General features: G+C 48.7%; 1 protein-coding gene across 5 annotated transcripts in view; it reads left to right on the top strand.

The window, feature by feature from the left end:
- STEAP3 (STEAP3 metalloreductase) overlaps positions 1–18,911 on the top strand; it is a 49,509-nt gene extending 30,598 nt beyond the window's left edge. For 2 of the 5 annotated variants that reach the window (XM_058548828.1, XM_058548832.1), the window contains exons 3-5: positions 968–1,495; positions 8,018–8,182; positions 15,869–18,910. In XM_058548828.1, the coding sequence (XP_058404811.1) occupies positions 968–1,495; positions 8,018–8,182; positions 15,869–16,150 (975 nt within the window). In that variant the 3' untranslated portion in view covers positions 16,151–18,910. Of the gene's footprint in view, positions 1–967; positions 1,496–8,017; positions 8,183–11,246; positions 12,660–12,679; positions 14,249–15,868 lie in introns of those variants that run through there. The other 3 variants (XM_058548829.1, XM_058548830.1, XM_058548831.1) reach the window with 3 other exon arrangements.
- The last annotated feature ends 6,772 nt before the right edge of the window (positions 18,912–25,683 follow it).

The raw sequence follows: 25,683 nt of genomic DNA, 5'->3' as shown, positions 1-25,683 counted from the left end.
GCATCATGAGACTCCTGTGTGTGGACAGGCTGGCAACAATGGACAGGTGTTGTGTGGTGGGGCCTGGAGGGAACAGAGCTAGCAGCTGGCTAGGGAAGACTTGAGGTTGGCCTTGGCCTGGCCCCACCTCATGTTGTCAGGCACAGAGAGCACCAGGGCATTCCAGGCTGAGGGGACACCCTGCAAAGGCAGAGAGGGGAGAAATGATGCTCCCAGACCTGTTTCCTCACCTGAGAAAGGCTACCTGGAGGCTGTGGCGAGGCTGAGGGATGGAAGATGTAAAGCCCAGCACATAGTAGGCGCTGAGTCAGTGTCGGTAGACCGGACTGACCACAGTAGACTCAGCAAGTCCCGTGGAGTGTTTGGGGATCTGAGGACACCAGGGTGCCTGCCTGGGAGCTCATGTGGGGAGCAGTGGGCTACGAGGCTGGGGCTGGTGTGCAGAAGGCCTTGTGTGTTGGCTAAGGTCATAGGGGCCAAGGGACATCGTTGAAGGGGACACTTCTGGACTGAGGGATGGAGCCGTAGACACAGCTGCACATTCTGGCCACACGCAAAACCCAGTTGCTGAGCGACCCCCAGGGCAGGCCACAGTCCTCGAAGCAGCTATTCCAACGGCCCATGGGGGCTGCTTAGATGGGTGTTTTGTTTGTGGAGACTGATGGTAATGGAGTGGGTGAAACGCTCACTGGTAGGTGAGCCCCGTGTGCTCTTCTTGAGTAATGGGCATTGCTGGGCATGCTGGGCCAGAGGCTTGGCAGCCACAGGGGGCCGAGGGAAGACCTCTGGCCTGGAAGTCAGAGCCACCTTCTGCTCCCAGCTGTAACGTTAACTGGCAGCTCGCTGGGCCTCAGTTTCCTCAGCTGCTCAGTGAGGAGTTTGGCCCAGATGCTCTCTGAGGCCTGCCCACCCCTGTGGCCTGTGACCCCATCTGATTCCTCCTACCCCCTGCCCCCTGTCCCCACAGGTGCCCATCTGCAGTGACCAGCCGGAAGCTAAGCGCACTGTCTCGGAGATGGTGCATGCCATGGGCTTCACACCTGTGGACATGGGGTCCCTGGTCTCAGCCCGGGAGGTGGAGGCCATGCCCCTGCGCCTCCTCCCGGGCTGGAAGGTGCCCGCCCTCCTGGCCCTGGGGCTCCTCGTCTTCTTCTATGCCTACAACTTCGTCCGGGACGTGCTGCACCCCTACCTGCAGGAGGGCAAGAACAAGTTCTACAAGCTCCCCGTCTCCGTGGTCAACACGACGCTGCCGTGCGTGGCCTACGTGCTGCTGTCACTGGTCTACCTGCCCGGCGTGCTGGCGGCCGCCCTGCAGCTGCGGCGCGGCACCAAGTACCGCCGCTTCCCCGACTGGCTGGACCACTGGCTGCAGCACCGCAAGCAGATCGGCCTGCTCAGCTTCTTCTGCGCCGCCCTGCACGCCGTCTACAGCTTCTGCCTGCCGCTGCGCCGCTCGCACCGCTACGACCTGGTCAACCTCGCCGTCAAGCAGGTACGGCCCGCACCCGCTGCTCACCCTGCCTCACGGCCTGCCCTGGGTGCATCCGCCACTTGTCCTCTGCGGATTCTGCTTGGACTGGGCAGTGCCCATGTTCTGCTGTCCAAGATTTTGAGTATCCGTGAACAAAACATGAAAATCCCCAGCCCAGCTGGAGGAGACTTAGACAAAATAAAGCAGTAAGTTCCAGAGGGTATTTCGAAGGTCGTGAGTGTTAAGGAGAAAAATCAAGCAGGGGAGAGCCGTGGGGGCCAGTTTAAAGGGTGGTCAGGGAGGCCTTACTGAGAGGGCGATGTGCGAGCCAAGGCGGGAAGGGGGTGAGAGAGCCAGTGGCAGCCGAGGGAGCGGCCAGAGAGGAGGCCCTCGGGTGGGCGTGCCGGGCACATCTGAGGAGCAGCGGGGAGGCCCTGTGGCTGGAGCCCAGCGAGGGGGGGGGGGCGGGGGGCGAGGCCTGTGAGGTTGAAGCCATACCGGGGAGGCCTTAAAGGCCAAGGGTTTTGGCCCTAGACTGAGTGAAATAGGGAGCCAGTGAAGGGTTTTGAGTAGAGGACTGATGACCCTCCTGACGTTTTAACTGGCTCACTCTGGCTGCCGGCTGGAGAACAGACAGTAGGAGGTCAAAGGCAGAGCCGGAGACCAGTTGGCAGGCTGGGCAGGAACTCAGACGAGAGGCGGTGGAGGCTGGGACTGGGGAGGGAGCAGTGGAGGGGTGGGCGCAGCAGAGGGGCGGGGGCAGCGGAGGGGGCGGGGCAGTGGAGGGGGCAGGGCAGCGGAGGGGCGGGGGCAGCGGAGGGGGCGGGGCAACGGAGGGCGTGGGGTCAGTGGAGGGGCGGGGCCGCGGAGGGGGGGGGGAGCAGTGGAGGGCGGAGAGGTATGGAAGGCAGAATTCTGTAGTAGAATTGCTGATGGACATGGGGTCTGCAGGTGGTCAAGGATGACTGGGTTTTTGGCCTGAGCACCTGGAGGGATGGAGTTGACATCAGATGGGGTGGGGAAGGGAACAGGAGCAAATTCCGGGGGTGGGAGAGGAGTAATTATTCATTCATTTAGGAAACCCACATCATCCTCTTTTGCCAGCAGGATTTCTGGGCAATGGAGGGCCTTCAACCAAGCCAGGTAGCAACACAGGCAGCATCAGCTGGCACTTGTACCCACGGAAACAGGCCCCTGATGCTACCCACTGGTTTACAAGATCATAGGGCCTGATAGAGTCCCAAGCTCAGGTCTGCAAGCAACACTGCCTTTCCTTATTTTATCCAACCTGCTTAATTTCACCTCCAGTCCCCATCCTGGACTAGTGCAAGGGTCCTGCTCTCTGCAGGACACTAGACACCCAGCAGAGTTTGGCCCAGGCACCAGTGAGACACTGCTCATCCACCCTGCCCTCCTGCCCAGGTGGCCCCCAGTTTCTGTTCCTGCCTGAGATGCAGGGATCCTGGTGAAGATGGGCCCTCCCCAGCACACCCACTGCACAGCCATCCCCTTGGAGGCCAGGCCACCTCCCAGGGCAGGACCGGGAGGCGAGGCCGCTTCCTAGGAACCACAAACCTCAGCCCCTGCTCACTCTTGCGGCCCCTGCTTCCCTGCTGGCAGCTTCTCAAATGCCCTCGTCCTTCCCCACCCACAGACACCTGGCATTATTGCATCTGTGGGTTTAGGCTTTCGTGAGAGAAAGGAAGAACCCCAGACTTCAGGCAAATAAGCAAGATGCTTGCTGGAAATGAGAGGAAGGGAACAAATAATAGTCACAAACCCTTAAAAAGAGCTTGCTGTGTTCCAAGTACCATTCTAAGGGCTTTGCATACTCAGTGTGAATTCATTTAACCCTTACCTCATCCCATAAGGCAGGTGCTATACTATCCTTATTTTACAGATGAGAAAACTGAGGCACAGAGAGGTTAAGTAACTTGACCAAAGTCACACAGCCAGTAAGTGGCAGAGCTGGGATTCAGATCCAGCCATTCTACTCCACATACATGCTCATATCCATACTGCTTTCTACAGGGGAAGCAAGTGCAAATGAACAGTTGAGTAAATGGTCCCAGAACTCAGGTCATTCACTCATTCATTCACTGAGCCCCTACTCTGCCAGTCCCTGGGGCCACAGAATGGAAGATGCAGACAGTCTTGTCCCTTGCCTTAGCTGGTGTGGGGTGGCTTGGAGGCCAGAAGGCCTCGCCAAAGCCTTTGACTCTCATCCTCCAGCGACACTGAGTGGAGCAAAGCCCATGACCTTGAGCAAGTCACAGCCCCTCTTTTGTCCTCAGGGCCCTGATGTGTAGATCAAGCTCTCTCCTGGTGCTAATGTTTTTGATGCTCTTTGATGATATTTTCTTACTTCTAAAAAGAGCCAGCCCACTCGCCAGGAGCCTCTGCGTGGCTCCTCGGGGATTGGCGCAATGTCTGCTGCCCAGGGGGTGGCAGATCCGGGTGGCAGGTGTTTCAGGTGGGGAAGAAGGTAGCAGCCCCTCGTCCCTCAAGTGCTCCAGCTGCCATTCGCTAAATCCTGCCCTGCCGAGGCTCTCCTTGATATTATATTAACCCAGTTTTGCCGTGATGCAAATACCAGGGCACGGAGGGGTGCAGCGAGGTAATTTTCCTGGAGTTCCAAGGCCCTTCAGGGCTGCAGGCCCCCGTGGAGGTTGCCAGGCAACCATCACTCCCGCAGGACGGATCACTGGGAGACAGCCAAGGCCTCAAGCAAAGGGGCTTAACTTGTTCTGCAGAGTTCTGGCGGGCAGAGCCAGGGCTGACGTGGGTATGTCAGGGAGGGGGATGGTTAGAGGGAGGCAGGGGTTAACACAGAATAGAGCAGCCACGAAGAGGTGAGTTGCCAGAACCTGGAGGTGTTGGAGCAGATGCTGGATAGTCTGCGGGTCAGCCACGCCCTTGGGTCTGCCACTGGGCATCTGAGGCTGGTCTGCGTTCAGCCCCTAACAGCAGGGCCTGGGGGCCCCTCATGCCTGATGTGTGCCTTTCCCAGCCTGCCCTTGGGCCCCTCACCTCAGGGCTTCAGGTGGCAGGCGCTCACCACCCTGGCTGCCCTATGGAGGTTTTGAGGAAAGGACCATGTTAGCCTGGGCATAGGACACTCTCCACGGTTCCCTCCACGCCCCTGGGTCTGTAGATTTGGAGGCAGAGCTGTACCCCAGCTGTAGAGAAGACCCCTGAGACCACGTTTAGTGACAGTATTATTACCGACAATAACTAATATTTGTATAGTGCTTTCTAATTTACTTGTGTGGTCCCCTAGAAATGCATTTCAAGATCAAAATCAAAGATCAAGATCAAAGACAATGTTTAACTCACATACTGTTTTCTTCGCCCCCTCGCCCCAAATCTAGTGTAGGCTGTCAGAGAGAACCGTCTAAAACTTGCATCTGACCGTGTCACTGCTGAAAAGCACTCAGGGACGCCCCACTGTCCTCGGGTTGATAGACCCTGCTGTACTCTCTCCCCCGCCTCATCTCCCCGCTGCTCCTATGACATGTCACACTCGGGTCCCATACTGTCCTCTGAATGGGCAGAGCTTGTTCCTCTCAGATACTCCCCCACCCTGGGACACCTTGACAATCTGACAAACTCCTATTCCTCCTTCAAAACCCTCCCTCTGTTAAGCTCCCCCAGCCTATCTCCCCCTTTCCCCTACCCCCTCTGTAATCGGGTGTATTTTGTCCACACTTGTGTGACTTTTCTCCTGCCCACTTGTAATCACTCATTTGCATGTCTGCCTTCTGGCTGACTCAGAGCCCCCCAATGACTGGGTCTTACAGCCCTTGAGGTCCATGGTTACTAACACAGATTCCCAATGCACGTTCATTGAGTGACTGTTAAATTAGCCACCACAGAGCCAGTACTAGGCGTCTCATAAGAGGAGTACACCTAGAACTTGGGGCAATAACTAGTCTAACTGCCCAGCTGCCCTTAAGAACAACAGCACCAGCCATTTATTAATCACCTACTGTGTGCCAGTCACCTGCTACTCATTTCACAAACCTCATCTTTTTAGTCCTTGCAATAACACAAGAGACAGTGGTGCCATTAGCCAGGGAAGGGGCTGCCCAGGGTCTCGTTAACTGCCCCACCGTGGCAGCGTCGGCATCAGAATCCAGGCCTGGGGACTGTGAGGCCATTCTCCCCACCCCAACAGGCGGCCCCTTCCACATCCTGCCTCCTCCTTCTCTGGGTTTGGCTGGTGGTCAGCACCACCCTCTTCCCACCCCCCGCCCACCCTTGGGGCCTAGAGGGGGGCCAATGCTGCAGCCTCGCTGGTCCTCCTGCCTCTGGGTCCTTCAGCGTCTAACCTGCGACCTAGAGGAAAGGAGAGCCCACATGCGAACGCCACTGCTCCATCCCCTGTTAACAAACACTTCCCTTGTCGTGCTCAAGGTGGCCAACTTGATTAGCTGTGGACAGGGGAGGGTTGCTAGGGGAACGGCGATTGTTAAGTCTACGTTCCAGGTAGCCGTGCGTGACACTGGTCACTGCGGAGCCCTACGTATAGCACTGTGGTTCGGTGGGTTGGCTGTTGAAGGTGGCCGGGATCCAGATCCTCATGCAGGCTCCTCGCCATCCATGGCTCCCTTGCCCACCTCACCCCACCCCTTCCCAGCGTCACTGTAGAGAGGAAATATTAGAGGAAAAAAACAAGAGATTTTGCAAGCAAATGTGGTATGCGTGTGTAATCATCCAAACTCTGACTTGTGACATTAACTGCCTGATCTTACCAAACGTAGAAAGGAATGACTAATGAAGTATATTTGAAGAACAAACAACTTGCCACAAGGAGATGACTTATGTAGTGGCAGTTGTTAACACTGCGAAGGTGTGAGTAAGACTTTGCTGGGCTCAGTTACACAGGAGACCTCTCTGCCCTCTGCAGCGTAATATCTGCCGCACCTTTCTAGCTAATCCTGACTTGCAGGGTACACAAGCAAAATCGTAGGATTTGAGACATGACTTCATCCACCTCTCAGTGGAGAAATGGAGGCCCAGAGCCAAAGTTGCCCAGAGCCACCCACAACTGGTGGTCAGGATGAGCCCTGGGACCCCAGACTCCTGGTCCTTTTGTGGCTTGAAGACACCCAAGTGAGCCAGCCCATCCTAAAATAGAACAGAGGCAATCATCTTTCTCAAATTGCAGGAAAAGTACCCAATGGATGGCATTTCCTCAGTTTCTTTAAACTTTCTTAAGCTTTTCAGCCATTTTTGCTCAGCCCACTAGATTCATTTTTAATATTGTATCTGGTAACTGGGCTTGGGTTATTTTTTTCCTGCTGAAATAGTTTCTCAAAAACCTGTATGAGTCATTCTGTTTTGCAAAGCAGAGACCCGCCTACTAAAGCATAGTGGCATTTTCTAATGGAAATCCTGCTCCTTGTTTTGCTGGTAGAATTAAAGTACCAGCATTTTGTGGTGTTTCTCAGAGAACGCCTTGACTTCCAGGAACTCTGCTACCTGGTCTAGTTGGGAAACGGTGGTTCTAATGGAAGGACCTTGATAAAAGTCTTCCTCAGTATGTGCTGGGCAAGTGAGTGTTGGCCGGATGAGGCGGGGCTCAGCTGCAAGGGCACTCCAGGTGGGGAGGGAGGGGTAGAAATCTCTGGCCCTGCAGGGGCTCCCCGATTCGTGCATCCGTGGGGCTTGATGGGGGACCCCAGAGCTCTGTGAGGGCAGGTATCCTTGCTCTCTGCAGCCCAGGGCCCAGCACATAGTAGGTGCTTCATAAATGCTCACTGGTCCGCTTGGGGAATGGATGTCAGTCTCTGTTGCCGACAAGGGTTGATCCAAAGCTGCATGCCTCAGATAGACGTCAGGAGCTGGGAGGGAATATGGGAGCTGGGGGCTCTGAGTCAGGAAATGTTGAGGGGTTTCATGTCTGTGTGTTCTGAGTGCGAGCCAGCGACAGGGGCAGCTTGGGGGACCAGGAAGGCAAAGGGTCCAGGATGAGACAGGCTGGAAGGGGAGGCAGGCTGCAGAGGCCTGAGCCCATCGGCTGAAGAGATTCCAAGCTAGAAGAGCTCCTCCCTCCTTTCTGGGATTCGGGGACCAGTAAACCATGTGAGGTGGTCATGTTTGAAGAGTCTCTACTGTTGTTGACTTCTCTGACTCCTTACTCTCGGCTCATGTGACTGTTCTGGTTGACTGGCCCCGGGGGTATTTGTGAAAGCCACGGGGAGGGAGCCCATGTCTTGGGAGCCAGACTGCCCGGGTCCTAATCCCAGCTCTGCCATTGGCTAGCATCTGTGACCATGGGAAAGTGACTTGATCTTTGTGCCTCATTTCCCTCGTCTGTTAAAATGGGGATAATAGTGACCTCTGCCTCATGAGGTTGTTGTGAGAATTAGACAAGCTGATACCTGGCAAGCAGGCTTAGAACAGAGCCTGGCACAGGTTCCATGTGGTGGAGGTGTCAGTGGTCACTGTGTCTCTCCCGTCCTAAGGTCCTCGCCCACCCACATTCCAGGGCACCGACCTTTGCCACAGTGGTCATGGTTCTCCTTCCATCCACACCAGGTCTTGGCCAACAAGAGTCACCTCTGGGTCGAGGAGGAGGTCTGGCGGATGGAGATATACGTCTCCCTGGGAGTGCTGGCCCTCGGCACGCTGTCCTTGCTAGCCGTCACCTCACTGCCGTCCATTGCAAACTCGCTCAACTGGAGGGAGTTCAGCTTCGTGCAGGTAACTCGGTCTGCCCCTGCCAGCGAGCCTCCGCTCGGCCCTGGCCCTGCCTCGTGTGCACGCAGCTTCCCCTCTGCAAACCACCTCGGCTTTCCTAATGGGCACAACGGGGCTGCACAGTCAGACACCGGGGCCTTCCCGAGCCTCGAGGGCTGATCCAGATAAAGGGGCCGCCTGGGACAAGCTCGTTCTCATGACATCTGGGGAAGCCAGACATAGGAATGTGGAAAACTTAGACAATAGAACGCTGAACCCTGGGCTAAACAGTCTCAGTTTCTACAATTCTTGAGCTTCACAAACAAAATTCTGTGACGTGCAGTCATGGGCATCTCATTGATCTAGCTGGGAGTCAGGGAGCCAGTGAGGGAGCCTAGCCAACCCCCCAGCACCCTCATCTCAGCCCGGCCCTATCCTTCCCTTTAACCCCTTGATTCGTGCAGGGTGGATGGGAGGTGAGCATTAGGATCACCAGTTTATGGGGGATAAAACACAGCATTTCCCAAAGGACACCATTTCTATGAAAAATCCAGAGAAAAGGAGGCCTGTAGTCAAATGAACTTGAGAAAAGATTTGCTTCCCCCTAAGAGACTCACAGTGCACTTTGGCACATCAAAGATTCTAATAACGTCTACAACAAACAAACCTTGTTACCCAGACTTATTGAGCATTAGCGCCCTCCCTCTACTTTGTTTCTCAGGTAACAGCTCTCTACACTCCACAGAACACACTTTGGGAAACGCTATTGGTGGCAAAGTTTCTTTGTGCATTTATTCATTCAATAAATGTTTATTGAGCACCTACTGCATGCCAGGCATCGTGCTAGGCCTGGCATGTGATAGGGAACAAGACAGGCACAGCCACATTTTGATTATAAGGACAACTGAGACAGGGACATTTGTTACATTTCTTCGGCATCTCCCACTGTTCCCCATGCAGAGTACGTGGTCAGCTCCCAAGTGTTGGCGGATTAACTCGTCCCCTTCCGGGGATGGGTGCTGACTAATCCTGGATTCCGCCATCCATATTGTATCAGGGCAGAGAACAGCTATCATATCCACCCCCATTGTTAACAAAAATCTGTCACACATCTTCTCTGTGCAGTGAGGGCACAGCACAGGATTCAAAGAGAGACACCGACAGTGCAGTGCTCTTATGTAATCCAAATTAATTGTTGCTGACTGGGGATACCTACGTACCCTAGAACAAAACAGAGCTGTGGCGGTTTTTTTTTTTAAAGTGTGTCTCTTGCTGAATCTCACTGGCTCTGCTCATCTCGAAAGGTCTCTGGAGGAGTGTTCACAGCTGACACACGCTGGCACAAGAGGGGGAGAAAAGAATTTTATTTATTTGCCACTAATCTTCATGTGTTGCACACCCAAATCTAGGATTTTCCTGTCCCTGCCTGGTGTATCCCAGGATGCCTGGTTTATCCACAATTAAAACAGACTGCAGGTTGCCCCCCTCACCAGAAAGTAGCTCCCTTAAGCAGCTGTAGATTACCAGCCCCGGCTCTGGCAGCGGGGAAAGCCAGAGGATTTGATTCTGTGAGCAAAGGCTGACTGGGACCTCAGCAGCCGCACTCTGCTTTACATACTGAAGAGTCAAAAAACAAATATGAAAGTCTTCTGCCGCTGCAGAGCAGGGGGGTGGAAGGCTGAGAGGGCGGTGGAAAGGCAGGGTTTTACTTGTGAAACTCAAATGCCCACATTCTGTCCACAAAAACAAATGCTGTCTCCTGACAGTGCTGATACAAAGGAGAAGGGACTGTCAGCGCCCGGAGCCTGGGTTCCAGCTCTCCTTGCCCCCGTCCCAGCTCTGTAATCACGGGAAGATCATATCCACTCCCCGAGCCTCACTTTACACTCCTGTAACATGGAGTTAATGCCCCACAGAGGTGTGTGAGCCACTGTGAGAGATGATTATGTGTGAAAGAAAAATAAAAAGCATATTGCTATGATTCTTAGGGTATGTGGCCACATCTCCATTGTCTCTGACAAAGCCACCAACCACCCTCTTCTGAGTTCATTGGGAGGCAGAGAGAGAGACACCAAGAGACTCCAGCCCTGAGCAGCAGAATGGTCCGGGGCAGTGTCTGCAAACTGCAGTTGACACTCATTGGTGGGTCATGACATCAATTTAGTGGGTCCCCACCAGCTTTTAAAAAATGAAATAGAATAGAATGTCAAAAAAAAGTCAGAGTGCTCTACATGTTCTAAGCATAGATATTTTTTGAGTTGTATTGATTCAAGCAGTTATATATACATATGTGGTATACCTGGTTGTGTACTGGGCAGTAATGAAAAATCTGATTCTTAGGGTGAGCCACCATCAAAAAGTTTGAAGTCACAGAGCTCTCTTGGAGAAATACAGATACACAGGCCCACCCCTGACCTATGGACTCAGATGCCCACAGATGGCTCTGGAAGTCTGTTTTTGCAAGCTCTTTGGCTGACTTAGGCACACATGGTGCAGTGTGTGGCAACCTCTGGAGTGGGGGACACAAGGTTGTGGAGCCAGCAGACCTGGGTCTCAGTCTCAAGACCACCACTTACCAGCCCTGCACCATTAGACAGTTTCCTAGCCTCTCAGAGCATCTGTGTCCTCACTTACATCTGTGTCCACCTCCTGCGGTCATCGGGAGGATTTGATTTGAGGACATGTACAATGCACAATACATGCATCCAGGAGTGGCTGCGTGATTTTTGAGGTAAGCTGCAACCTTCTCCTATAAGGTTAGCACTGCCAGTGAGGAGCTTCCCGGACCCCATCTCCTTCCCCTGCCAGGCACGCCTGCAGCAGGTCACCAGGGCGCAGAAACCTGCTGCAGAGATGTGGTTCTCAGTGGGCCTGGCTTGATCCCTGGGTCACAATGAATTATTAGCTAAAAGCCATCAAAACAGTGTGATTCCACAAAGGTAATTTGTGCTTACGTTTCTCCTTTTGTTCCTGAGGCTGTTTTCAAAGTTTTTAACTTTGATTTTTGTTTGTCTGGGTGTTTTTGTTGTTATTGGTTTGGTTTGGGCTGTGCTAACTGCTCCTAATTAAGCCAGTTAAACATTGTTAGATTGCAGAATACCCAGGTTGGTGCAGCTCGCCTGGACGGAGAAATTTGGGTTCAGCTCTTAGCACCTCAGTTCTGCCCCAAAAGAAGAAGAACTTCCTGTGACCTTGCCCACTCCAGCCGCCTGCCTGAAATAATGACAGACCAGCTCTAACCCCAGCCTCCTGAGAAATCGTCCAAAGCCCCTTCATGCCACAGTAATTGAGCACCAGCAGGAGCCACCGACAGCCTGGCTGTTTCTTTTTTGCTAACAAGCTTACATGTAATAAAAATGGCCTTAGCTTGGGTCGGGGGGGGGGCGGTTATTAATTGCCCCACAACGATGCCTCCTTTTCTTTTGGCTTCCTTTGGCTGTTCTGGGATTTTTAAATTGTTCTTTCAAGGAGAGAATTTTAGGGAACTTGCTAGATGATTCTAGGGATTGGAAACTCAAAGGGCCCTTGTTATTGGCTGGTCTTTGGCTGTCAGCCCTCTCTGAACCATTAGACTGATGCTGGGGATTCCTGCCATCTGTCACCATGGGATTTCGGATGGCAAAAGAATGAGAATGTATGAAAGGGAGCAGCATCTCCATACTCTCCCAGTGCATGTCCCACATATCCAGCACAATCCATCACCCTCCAAATTAGGGGCTGGGGACGGTGGCCCACATGGGTCCAACACTGGAGCTCCAGGGCATGTCACCAAGGGAGAGGCTAAGGCCCCTCTGGGGTTGCCAGGGCTAGGTTCCTAGGCCTGGGTGGATTCTCATTGCTGCAACATCTGGGAAAGCCCCACAATGCAGAGTGTAGGCCCATCAAGGTCTCAGTGGGTCCTTGTTGAAGGAACAGATAGGACCAGGTCCACCCCAGTCAAATGGCCTGGGCAGAGGAGCCTGTGAGGACTTCTCAGCCTGAAGCTAGAAGGGCTTGGGTGATGAGAGTCCCCTAAATGAGTGGTTCTTAGTCCTGGCTGCACATGAGCATCATTGCTGAACTTCTAAAAGCTACTGATGCCTGAGCCCCAACCCAGACCAATTTAATCTGCATTTGTGAGACTGGGGCTTGGGCGTTGATATTTTTCCCAAGCTCTCCAGGTGATTTTACCATGTAACCAGATTTGAAAACCACAGTTTCAGATGGATAAACTTTCAGGGATGAAAGGCTCTTCCCCAGGCATCTCAGCAAAGCCCAGTAAATCCACACGAGCAGGAGGAGCAACACTTTGGGGCTGGGCACTTGGTTGGGGAATGTCACGGTGGTTGTCAGGCTTGTTCAAGATTTATTCCTGATGGTCAGTGCTGGGCACCTTTCCTCCCACTTCAATTTTTTTTATTGTGGTAAAATATACGTAACACAAAATTTACCGTCTTAACCTTATTTATTTATTTTTTTTGGTGAGAAAGATCAGCACTGAGCTAACATCTGATGCCAATCCTCCTCCTTTTGCCGAGGAAGATTGGCCCTGGGCTAACATCCATGCCCATCTTCCTCTGCTTTATATGGGACGCCGCAACAGCATGGTTTGACAAGCAGTGTGTCAGTGCACATCCAGGATCCGAACAGGTGAACCCCGGGCCACCACCATGGAGCACACGCACTTAACCGCTTGCGCCACCAGGCCGGCCCCGCATCTTAACCATTTTTAAGTGTACAGTTCAGTGGTATTAAGTACATTCACATTGTTGTGCAGCCATCACCACCATCCATCTCCAGAGCTCTTTTCATCTTGAAAACTGAAACTCTGTACCCATTAAACAACAACTCCCCATTCTACACTCCCTCCAGCCCCTGGCAACCACCGTTCTACTTTCTGTATCTATGATTTTTACTACCTCATACAGGCGCCTCATGTAAGTGGAATCATACAGTATTTGTCTTTGTGTGACTGGCTTATTTCACTCAGCATGACGTCCTCAAAGTTGGTCCATGTCATAGCATATGTTAGGATTTCCTTCCTTTTTAAGGCTGAATAATATTCCATTGTATAGAAATACCACATTTTGCTTATCCATTCATCTGTCAATGAACACTTGGGTTGCTTCCACATTTGGCTGTTGTGAATAATGCTGCTGTGAACATGGGTGTGCAAATATCTCTTCAAGATCCTGCTTTCAGTTCTTTTGGGCATATACCAGAAGTGGGATTGCTGGAGCACATGGTAATGGTATTTTTAATTTACTGAGGAACTGCCATACTGTTTTCCACAGCAGCTGCACCCTTTTACATTCCCACCAACAGTGCACAAGGGTTCCAGTTTCTCCACATCCTCACCAACACTTGCTTTCTGGTTTTTTTTGATAGTAGCCATCCTAACGGGTGTGAAGTGGTATCTCATTGTGGTTTTGATTTGCATTTCCCTAATGGTTAGTGATGTTGAGCATCTCTTCATGTGCTTATTCGCCAATCATATATCTTCTTTGGAGAAATTTCTATTTAAAAGTCTTTTGCCTATCTTTAAATTAGGTTGTTTGGTTTTTTGTTGTTAGAGTTTAGGAGTTCTCTATATATTCTGAATGTTAATCCCAAGTATTTTCTCAGTGCTGGGGACCCTTTTAACCCGTCTTCAATATCAATAGATCAGAACTTGGAAAAGGTTGATGTAGTTCAAACGTTGCTAGGAGAACTGGAATTCTTGACAGACACATCTGGAAGTGACAAGGATTTGGTTACATATGACTCACAGTCAAGGAGGCTTCCATTTGGGGGCTGGCCATTTTAATATGGCGTATGAAGTAACTGTGGGTGGTAGCACAGAGTCAACCATGACCTTTCCCAATGGGCTGTGTTGAGCCAGGAAGTTGTTAAGGATGAGATAAAAAGATCCTGGAAGTGCTCCCAAAGCCAAGAAGAACCAGAGATGGCTAGATGGAGAGGATCTAGAGAGGATAGAGACTGAGGATCTTTTGGCAGCTAGTATTTCATTGGGGTCAAAAATGTTGTACTTGGGAACCTGTCTATGAACTTATAGTGTATAGACATTAGAAAATGTTTGTTATTATTTTGAGTAAAAGCATTACTTCTGAACCATGTCTTCCCCTGCCTGAGGTTCACCATCGTGGTGTTTGTCCTGGAGTGGGTACAAACAGAGCGTCCCCACACTAGGTGGGGCGTGAGAATGAGGCCCAGTGGTGGAATCAGACCCACTTATAACCGTGTCTGAGGGGAGTACAGACAGGATGGCATCTCTCAGCTGAGCTCCTGGATCAATGCTGACGGGCTGGGCTGGAAGGAAATCCAGGAGGCCGAGTTGCAGCTTCTCTGTGGAAAGTCAAAACCAACCTATAAAGAGCACCCTGAGGTACCATCGTGCTGCCACATTGCAATTAAACCCTTGCATTGTCTCCTTGGAGAAATTCATTGCTTGAATGAAAGAAATTTTCATTCCTTATGCACTAAACACAGGTCTCCCCTCATCTCTCAGTGGCTCCTTGGTGCTTAGGGAATTCAATCAGAACCACCTCGTGCCTCTCCTCCCCACCCCTATAAAGCCCTAACCCTTGGTGCCCTCTGCTCCCCACCGTGGCTGCCTCGTCTTGGGCTGGAGAATGCTGCACCACACAGCACGTCCCCCGCACCTGACTTTAGCTCCTGGAATCACTTCCTTCTTATTGAGACTGATTGACTTGCCCAGGGTCACAGTGTCAGTCAAGCCTAGCACCCACAGTCGAATCTGGAACACCTCATTTGTAGTCCACCAGAAACCTTACATGCAAAGGATTCCCGGAGGCTGGAGGTTCAGATCAGCACTTCCAGCTATTCTCACATCACGTGGGGTGTAGCATGTGGGGTGATGAGGAGCTGCCCTTGGCTAGAAGTGACCCACAAAAGCCCATGCGTGGCTCAAGGCGTGGGATGCTCCACTGTAAGATGGCCTGGACCATTTCCTTTGCATTTGTGATGGGCTTGATCTCCCCACAGTCACTAATCTCCTTCGAGGCAGGAGAGTAATCCTGGCATGGTTTCCACCTGGGGTTTTCATAGGTGGGCAGGAGGGATGGAACAGCACCCACAGACAGCATCTATGTGGTGCTGTGGGCTTTATATTCAGTGTCAGGTCACCCAGCCAGCAGGTCCCATGAGCCACCTTCACTGTTGGTGCCAAATCCGTGTGCCAAGTAAATTTTTTACTTTGTGTTTATCTTTACATCAACTTAAAATCAATTCACTTTTTTATCTGGCCTTATCTTAGACTAAATATTATCTGGGAAATTATGATTTTGGTATGCTGGCAGATACTTGTTACTCTAATCTACATTAAAATATACACAAAACTATTAAAATGTTTTTAAACTTCTTTGAACTCAATTCCATCTAAAGTCCTCTGACAGCCACCAGAGGCATGAATAACACAGTTTGGGGAAAAGCATTGTTATTTTATTGAATCCTCATGAATCAATCAATCCTTATACACCTTCAGGGTAGAAGCATTAGTCCCATTTTCTGTTGGGGCAACTGAGGCTCAGAGAGTTTAGGTAGTAAGATCACACAGAGAGTGAGGCACAGGGCTGGGGTTTGAACCCAGAGCCCTGACTACTGAAGCCGCCCTCCTTCCTTCCCCTCTGCCAGGCAAGCAGAGGAGCCATTGTGGAATCACTGTGTCTCTCATCACCCTGGCCCTCATTCCAGCCTTCTTTTCTTCTGCAGTCCACTCTGGGCTTTGTGGCCCTGGTGCTGAGCACGCTGCACACACTCACCTACGGCTGGACCCGCGCCTTCGAGGAGAGCCGCTACAAGTTCTACCTGCCTCCCACCTTCACGCTCACGCTGCTGGTACCCTGCGTCATCATCCTGGCCAAAGGCCTGTTCCTCCTGCCCTGCTTGAGCCACAGACTCTCCAAGATCCGGAGGGGCTGGGAGAAGGACGGTGCCGTCAAGTTCACGCTGCCAATGGACCACGCCCTGGCCCAGAAGACGAGCCACGTGTGAGGCGTCTGCACCCAGCTCCAGAAACCAGACGCAGGCAGAATGGTGCCCTGAGCCTGTCAGGGCTTCTTTTCTTGACCGTGCAGTATGATGAGATTGTGCACAAATTGGTGGTTTGAGGTCTGAATTCCTGGAACGCAAATGTATGTGGTAATATTCAGAGTGACACACACGTGTGTGTGATATATATGTTCATATATATTTCATATGTATAACAGGATTTGCAATTATATTTACTTAGCTAAAAAGTTGAGTCCCTGAGATTTCAACTTGTAGATTTAAAAGCAAGTGCCAGATGTTTGGAGAACAGCAGCTCACGCTGTTGTGACGTTTGCAGAGATATTCACACGCTTTTTGCACAGAAGAGGCAGTGAGAGGCTTGTTCCTTGGTAGAGTCGATCCATTTGTGCCCCCCCATCCCTCTTTGCTACTTTCCCAAGGCTTTTGCAGGGCTGGGGCTCTCAGGTGCCAGGGCAGACAGGAGCTCTGGGGCCCGATTTGGGTGTACAGGGCTGAAGAGTCACCAGTGAGCAGGGGCTATGGCTCCTCCCTCGTCCATCTTCAGTGGCAGCAGGATGCCAGGCCAGGGAGCGAGGGCACTAGGGGCTGAGCCTGGTATCTGTGCCCTGAGAGCCAACTGAAGGTCTGTTCTTTGCCAGGTGGGGAGTGGGAGGGGTTGGGGCTGAAGCTGCTCCCCCTAATCCTCCCTGAGCTGGGGAGATTTTTTCCTGAAAGTCAGAAGTCACCACGGCAGCTGCAAATTGATCCTCCTGCAGGAGTGTGAAGTTACCTCCTTGCCAGAGCCGCTAATGAACCCCGTCTTGAGAACAAGTGTAATTTCTTTCCCTCCTTAAGTTGGTGATGACCGTTCTTTCGACCACTGTGCCTTCTCACCTTTTAGATCATTAGTTTGACTGTCTTCCAGGAAGGCCTAGAGCAGACCCTCTAAAAGTCAGTTCAAGGGGGAGGGGAACGCAGAGCATGCTCAGTGTCACAGCTGAGCCTTTATCAGGACCATCCTGGGGGGCTGAAGGACTGATTGCCTTCATTAAATTGGTCCTGTGGAAAAACACTGGAGACCTCTTCAAATGTCCTCTGCTACCTCTCTGGGCAGAGAACCTGCCTCCCAAGCACCCAGAAAACCACACTGGCTCCAAGTTCCTCCTAACGGAGGGCTACGTTTCAAAATAGTCAGGAGAGTCTTTTCCGCCAAAGCTACAGACTCAAAACGCTGCTGCCCCAAAGCACGAGAGGCTGGACGACAGCCAGGGCCACAGGACGTGTGTCCTTGAATCATATGCCATCCTTCACTGATTCATCCTGAAACTGTTTTTACTTCCCCTGCGGAGAAACAGCTGTTCTCGGCTGAGCCCCCAACCTCTGGCAGAACCAGGGTGATCTGCCATCTCCACCAAAAAAGCCCCTTTGACCACAAAGCAGTGGAGGTCCTGATGGAAGACATCAGTCAGACGCACACTGACTCTACTGTGAATGGGGGCTGCTGGTCATGCTTATATTTCTTAGTTCTCCTGGGCCAGAGGGCATCTTAGGGTGAAACAAAGAGTCAGCCAGCAAAGGCTGACCAGATAGTGCTACAAGGAGAGGATGCCCCTGCTCCCCAAGGGAGGCTTCGTGAGCTCATGTCTGTGGAGCACATTAGGGTCCTTTAGTGAAAAGGAAAAAAAAAAACCAAGTGCAAGAATATCTCATTAGGCCAGTGACGGATGGAGGGGAGGCAGCACAGGCGAAGCTGTCTGCTTCCTGCAGATGTTTTCCATCTGCTGCTCCAAGGCTGAGCAGCAGAGGCTTGTCTCCTAAATTGGCCCTGATGGAGCAGCAGCCTGGCCCTCAGAGAGGCTCACTGAAAAGGAGGCAGGTGAAGCAGGTTTCAGCATTTGCTAGGCAAAAGGGGGGCCCATCGATTTCCTGCTGATAGGAAGCAGGGAGAACATGGGCAACTGGTACCCCCCCAAGGATCGCCAACCCTAGATGGTATCGGCTGCCTTCCTTCTCTGGCCCCCCCTGGGCCTGGAGATGGTTCCTCACACCAAAGATGCCGACACAGAGCAAAGTCCAGTATGCTCCCTCCCCTTCCCGCCCACCTCCTGCTGCAGGTGCTCCTCAAGAGGGAAGGGATTCCAAGGTGGGTGACAGGACGGAACAGGTGCAGTAGAGGACCTGGCCACCCACCAACTGGACAATCAGCTCATGAAAGTCAGGGTGGGCTGTGTGCCTGACCTTGATCTTATGTCTGCTGCTGCCCTTCCCTACCTCACCAGGCAGCCGGCAACAGAATTCCCCAGAGAGCAAGTAAATTCCCTCAGAGCCTGGTAAATTCTCTGTGCCTCTGGGTACAAAAGTGCCTGAACCAACATGCTCTGGAAATCCTAAATGCCACGGTCTGAGGTTGACGTTTAAAGTCTATGCTATTGAAAGAGTCTGTATTTTGTTTTTACCTTGTAGAGCTTGTCTAAGAAGCAGCGAAAATAAACACCTAACCTTCAGTGAGTTTCAGGCTTTTATTTGTGTCCTGTCGATCACCTGCCCACTTTTTCGTTCATTGCCTCCATGAGCCTTCTGATTGGAGCTTGCTCTGAGTCAGGCAATAGAATGATCTGGGGTAGAGCGCACCTCTAAGGAAGGGCAGACATGCAGACCTCCAGCGACAGGCCAGTAAGGACACAGGCGAGATCCAGGTGACAAAGTGCAGGGGGATGTGAAAGGAGCACCCAAGACCCACAGAGGGGTGGAGAAGGCTTCGTGAAGGGAGCGGTGTCGGCGCTGTGGTCTGAAGGCTGCGGCCCTGAGTGTAGCTAGAGCGGCAGGGCTTCTCAAACTGTAATGTGCAAGGGAGTCACGTAGAGATCTTGTTCAAACACAGGTTCCGATTCACGGGTCCACGTGAGGCTAGAGACTGTGCATTTCTACTAAGGTCCCAGGTGACATGGAAGTTGCTGATCCTCAGACATCCTTAGATGGCGTCCTTTGTCTCTGCTATGCTGTAGTCTACAGCCCCCAAATCAACACACACAGATCTCTCTGCCCCATTAACCTTCCCCTGGCCCCTGGTCCCTGGCTGCCCTGGGGAGGTATGCCCCTGCATACTGCCAATGCTGCTGCATCCCCCTTGTTCTCTTAAAGGCAGAGGGAGGAAACACTCCACCAGAGCCACAGCCTTGCACTCTGTGTGCTCCGTACAGGATGCCCCCCGGGTGGTCCCATACATCAGGACCTGAGTCCATCAGGAAACAGGAACTCTATTCAGAGAACACCCACCTGTCATGCAGTCAAGCTCTTCCACTGAAGCAACCAGAATTGTCTAACTGTATAGGGAAGAAAAAAAGAAACCCATGTGCAGAAAGCAGGCTAGTGGCTAGAAACCATTTCTTGGGAACAATAACCAAAAGATGGCCTTGCCATTTTGAATCTGTGGTAAGGATTTTCCAAAGAAAGAACCATGGCCAGAAAACAACTTCACTACAAATAATTCTCAACAGAAACAAGTCTTGTGCTTGGAGGTTTGCTTTTCTACTGTGTCCTCCCACACACAACACTGGGAGAGTTAAGTTTAAAAAGAAATGGTAAAATAGATGAAAAATACCCACTATTCAGGCAGCTCACATAAGAACTGAGGAGCAACCAAAATCATATTAGTTAAAGAGAAGAATTATCATGCAGCTATTTGCAAGCTGACTCTCTTCCGAAAACAATGAAGTGGGCCCTTGGAAGGGCAGAGGCTCCTTGCACTGGGTCACTTCCTGGTCTCCTTACAAAGAAAGTTGGCACCACTAGAGCAGACACTCTCAGTCCCACCAGACCAGCACCAACTTTTTCTAACAAATATGTCAAAAATCCCTTTTTACTAACCTGAAATGAAATTCAGAAATAATATAACCTACCTATGCACATAGTTTTTTAAATCAATTTAAGGTCTTAATTGAAATATAAAGTAGAAAGAAAGATATTTACACTAAAGCATATGTATAATACTAAAAATGAATAGTGATTATTAAAAATAATAATCTTACAATAAATGAGTTGGTTTTAAGAGAAATGCAATGATATTCAACTAGACATTGACCCTCTATAACTTATATTTTAAAATAAGGGCTAAAGAAGTGTGTGTGTGTCTGTGCACACGCACGTGTGAGTGCCCGCATCTGCACACTGTGAGTGTTTGAAACGGTGAATACTGTGGAGAAGTCAAGTAGGGTGGAGACCAATAAATTTCCACTGGATTTGGAAATATTGGAAACTTTATGGTGAGAATTTCAATGGAGTGTTGGGAGTAAAATCAAGATTGGGAATCAGTGAGAAGCAAGGAAATGGAGACTAATTCTGGACAACTCTTGAGATCTGGCTGTGAAGTGGGGGAGAGAGAGGGTTGGTAATTAGAGAGCTATAAGGGGATAGGAGGAGGATTGGTTATTTTTTTCCATGGTTCTGCCCTAAACATGCATTAGATGTTTCTGGAAAAGAACAAGATGAACAGGAGTGGTTGAAGATGAAAGAGACAGAGAGAGAGAGGGAGGGGGGGGAGAGAGAGAGAGAGATAAAGAGAATGGGAATTAAAGTCCTAGAGGATGTGGGAAGAGATGAGGTCCACAGCACAGGTGGCTTTAGTGAGGAGGAGGGGCAGCTTGTCTTTTAAAATTAGGAGCAAAGGATAGATGCCAATGAAGGGAGGGTTTAGCTTTGGTGATGTGAGGTGTGGAAGCTCTCTTCTGATGATGTCTACATCCTTTGTAAAAAAAATAGTCAACGTCAGGGCTGGCCTGGTGGCATAGTGGTTAGGTTCGCACACTCTGCTTTGGCGGCCCAGGGTTTGTGGGTTGAGATCCTGAGTGCGGACCTACACATTGCTCATCAAGCCATGCTGTGATGGCGCCCCGCGTGTAAAGTGGAGGAAGATTGGCACAGATGTTAGTTCAGGCACAATCTTCCACAAACAAAAAGAGGAGGATGGGCAACAGATGTGAGCTCAGGGCCAATCTTCCTCAAAAAAAAAAAAAAAAGTCAATGCCATCTGCTGAGAGTGACAGAGAAGGGAGAAAGTTTGGCTCTGAGGGTGGAAAAGGGAGGAAAAGGTTAAAAATAATTGTTGGAGAAAGTCAAAAGGGAACTGACCAGAGAAACATGGTGGGGTTAACAACAACAACAAAAACTTGTTTATAACATTTTTTGTCCAGGGTGAAATATACTAATTGTGTTTCCTGGGAAATGTACAAAGTGGAGTTTTTGTTCAGTTAAATTCTGTTTTCCCCCACCAATTTCTGTAATAATTCCAGATAGTTTATCTTAGTTCAGTTTGAACTCTAATATTTACTCAGAATGCTTTGGCTTCATTTTTGTTTTCTCTGTTCAGAAATGAACAGTCACAAATTGAACCTTTGATGCACTTAGCAACCAAAAAGCGTCCACTGCCAATCCTCCCATAAAGTGAATAATCAACCCCTTGTTTATTGAGTGTTGATTTCATTTATTGGAACAGCAACCTAGCTTATTTCTATAATTTACATCATATGCAAAGCCTACTCTTGAAAATCTAATTTTACCTAGCAGTTAAAACTTTTCCCTAACTAGGTAATTCATTAGGAGTTTCACTTCCTGAAGAGTCTTCCTGCTACAAAGCAACTAGCTCCTGGACGAAAGACATACTTTTTAATGCACTGCTGAACTCTCAAGAGATAAGGGAAATCACCAGGGCAGAAAATAAGTGGGAGCACACATGCACACAAAAACAAACAAGCAAAACAATGCTCTCCTTGGTTCCTAGCAGAAGCAAATTCAAGTTCTTTCTGGAGAAAAGCAACCTCAGTTCAGATCAACCAAATAGGAGCCCAGTATCTAAGATCAACAAACCATAGGTGAGAATCAGCAGAAACACAACTCCTGAGGACTTCAAAGAATAGAATTATCAAATATAGAATGATATACTACATCTAAAGAATTACAAAATAGAGTCACAAAAATAAGTAAGCAATAAGACACTATGAAAAGATCAGGCAAGATAAAAAATAAAGCCTTCAGAAATGAAAAATTGTTGGAAACAAATCTAATTTGATGAATTTAACAGCAGATTGGAGAAAATTAGTGAATTCTAAAATGGAGCTGAAGAAATTACCCAGAATGCAAAAAAAGAGAAAATTGGATAGAAAATATAAAAGAGAGGTTAAAAGAGATAAAGATTAAAATGAAAAATTCTAACATACAAATAACTGGAGTTCCAAAAAGAAAAAATGGTAGAGAGGCAAATTTTAAAGAGATAAAGGCTGAGGATTTTCCAAAAGTAATGAAAGACAAATGCAAAAAAGCAGAACGTGCGAGGCATATCATAAAGCAGGAAACCAAATTTTAAAAATAAAACCACACTTAGACACACTAAGAAGCTCCTAAAAGCAGCCGGAGAAAAATGACATATCACCTACATTTGTGAAATTATAACAGACTTAACAATATCAATGGAAATCAGAAAACAGTGATTTAATATCTTGAAAGTGCACAGCAGAAATAATTGTTAACTTAGAACTGTAAATCCAGCAAAACCAATTTGCAATAAAGAAAGTAAAATAAGGATATTGCAAATATACAAAAATTTGGAGAGTTTACCAATAGTTCTTATCCAAAGAACTTCTATAAAGGACACTTCAGATGAAAGGAAAATTATCCCAGAGGGGGATCCAAAAAACAAGAAGGAATGGTGAGCAAAGAAATGATGACCATGTCGGTAAATCTAAACAAACCTTGTCTATATAAAATAATAATAATAATACCTATTTATGTGGGTTTTTAAAAAAAAAATGACACACTAAAAGACCAGACAAAAATGGCATGTAAGTTGATTGGGTAAGAGATTGAGTTAAATTGTTCTGAGACCCTTATATTTGGGGGTAGGGACAAATTATGGACTAAATTAGATTTTGTTAAGTAAGCCTGGAAAATGTCAAGAGTAACCACTTAAAAGCCAAATATATAACATCCAAATCCTTAGGAGGGGAAAAAGGAAATAAGAAAACAACCAAAAATTTCAATTCTTGAAAAGCAAGGAAAGAGAAAAATAGCATTGAAAATGTAGGACACATTGAAAAAAAAACAGCAGATGTCAGAAACAAATCCACATTTATCAGTAATTACAATAAATACAAATGGATTAAACTCTTGAGTTAAAAGATAGAGATTGCCAGACTGGATTTTTCAATATAGTCATATGCTATTTATAAGTGGCATACCTGAAGATGAAAAATAAAGGTATAGTAAAAGATGTGTTAGGCAAAAACTAACCGAATGAAAGTTGAGGTGGCTAAATTATTATCTATAAAGTATACTTTATCACAAAGGACGTTATTAGGGATACAGAGAGTCACTATATAATGATAAAAGGAAGATTTAAATATTCTAGAATTGTATGCATTTAACAATATAGCTTCAAAATACATAAAGCAAAAAAAAAAAAGAAATGTGGACATCATCATTGTACTGGGAGAGTGCAACAAACAAAAAATTACATGTGTCTGTGTGTGATAACACAACAAGCTTGATATCATAAGAAATAGGGAAATTATATTCTTCTCGAGAAAACAAATTGAAAACATACTAGACCTGAGCAAATCTCAACAAATTTCAAAGAATGAATATCACATAGACTACATTCTCTAAACTTGGTGCAAAAAAGTTAGAAATCAAGGGCCGGCCCCGTAGCTTAGCGGTTAAGTGCGTGCGCTCCGCTGCTGGTGGCCCGGGTTCGATCCCGGGCGCGCACCGACGCACTGCTTCTCCGGCCATGCTGAGGCCGTGTCCCACATACAGCAACTAGAAGGATGTGCAGCTATGACCTACAACTATCTGCTGGGGCTTTGGGGGAAAAAATAAATAAATAAATTTAAAAAAATAAATAAAATTTAAAAAAAAATTTAAAAAAAAGTTAGAAATCAAGAACAAAAGGCTATATTTTAAATGCTCATAAATTTTGAAATTTAAAATATATATTTCTAAATAAATCATTAATCACAGAGGATATTATAATGGAAATTTTTCAAAAATTTAGAACTGAATGGTAAATATCTCCATATCTAAAAATTTGAGGATGCAGCAAAAATATTACTTAGAAGGAAGTCAGTAGTCTCAATAGGAATTAATTCACTAAGAATTACTTATCACTGAGTTCTCCCATGTGTACACACTGCACATGATAATAAAATTTGTATTCTTTTCTCTCGTTAAAAAAAAAAATGAATTAATTCACTAAGAATCTAACCCAGAAAAAGTAAGAAGAAAGATATACTAAATGTAAGAGCAGAAACTGGTGAAATAGAAAACAAAGATCAGGGGCCAGCCCCAGTAGCCTAGTGCTTAAGTTTGGTGTGCTCTGCTTCGGTGGCCCAGGTTCAGTTCCCAGGTGCGGACCTACACCATCCATCTGTTGGTAGCCACGCTGTGGTGGCAGCTCACATACAGAAAGAGGAAGATTGGCAGCAGATGTGAGCTCAGGGCGAATCTTCCTCAGGAAAAGAAAAAAAAGAAAGAAAGAAAAGAAAACAGAGATCAGTAGAGAGGATGGACAAAGCCAAAGGTCCAGCCTCTAGAATTATACAAAAATAAATTTCTGTTGTTTCTGCCACCCAGTCTATGGTATTTGTTATGGAAGCCTGAGCTGATTAAGACAACCATGCAGGCTAGAAAGCAGAGAGATGATATATTTAAAGGGCTAAAAGATAAAGGCAGTTAACCAAAAAATCTATATCCAACAAAACTATCCTTGAAACATGAAGGAGAGGGAGATCAGCTTCTGGCATGACAGTGTGAGGAGGTCCACTGACCTACTCCCCGGTGAAACTGGTGAGAATTATTTCTAAAATAAACATTTCAAGCCTCTGGAAATGGTCCTAAGGGCAAATAGCAAATGAAGAAACATATATTTAAGAAAATCTACCCCCAAAATTGGTAAGAGAAGCAAGAGTGTGTGGTATTTGAACCAAGACCACTCCCTCCCTCCCCTTCCCAGCTCAGTGAGGTGAAGACTCCACTGCTGCCGCCAAGAACACAGGGCTCCCTCTCCCCACGGTACCAGCTGCAGGGCTTTCTTCCCAGAGAAGCAGAATTGCAGCATTTCTCATCTTGCCTCCAGCTGCCTATTGCTGAGGCTAATTCCAAGCAAGTGTTGTTGAGAAGGGGGACTCCCTTCTGCTCAGCCCCCTCTTGTAGAATAGAGGCTCTACCTTGGGTACAGCATGCTAAGAATACTGGGGCCCCAATCACCCCTGCCCCAGCCCATGAGGTGGTGGTTCCATGCCAGAAGAGGCAAGCCAAAGGGACTTCAGGCTGCTGCCACCATCCTCCAGTGATCGCTCAGCTCCTAGAGCAGGGGTATGACTCAGAGAGAGGCTTGTCATTGTCCCCATCCCCAGCTCTAGAGCCCTAGCTCAGAGATTTTTCCTGGGTAGAGAAATAGGCTGTAAAATAGATAGTTCCTAATCTCTTCCCAAAGGAACTGAGTTCATTTTCAACAGAGCATGGAGAAGTTTAAACCTAAGGGCACT

Source organism: Diceros bicornis, chromosome 10 (genome assembly GCF_020826845.1).
Source record: "Diceros bicornis minor isolate mBicDic1 chromosome 10, mDicBic1.mat.cur, whole genome shotgun sequence".
NCBI lineage: Eukaryota > Metazoa > Chordata > Mammalia > Perissodactyla > Rhinocerotidae > Diceros > Diceros bicornis.
The sequence above is the reverse complement of the archived record's forward strand: the minus strand, read 5'-3'. Positions and strand labels throughout refer to the sequence as shown.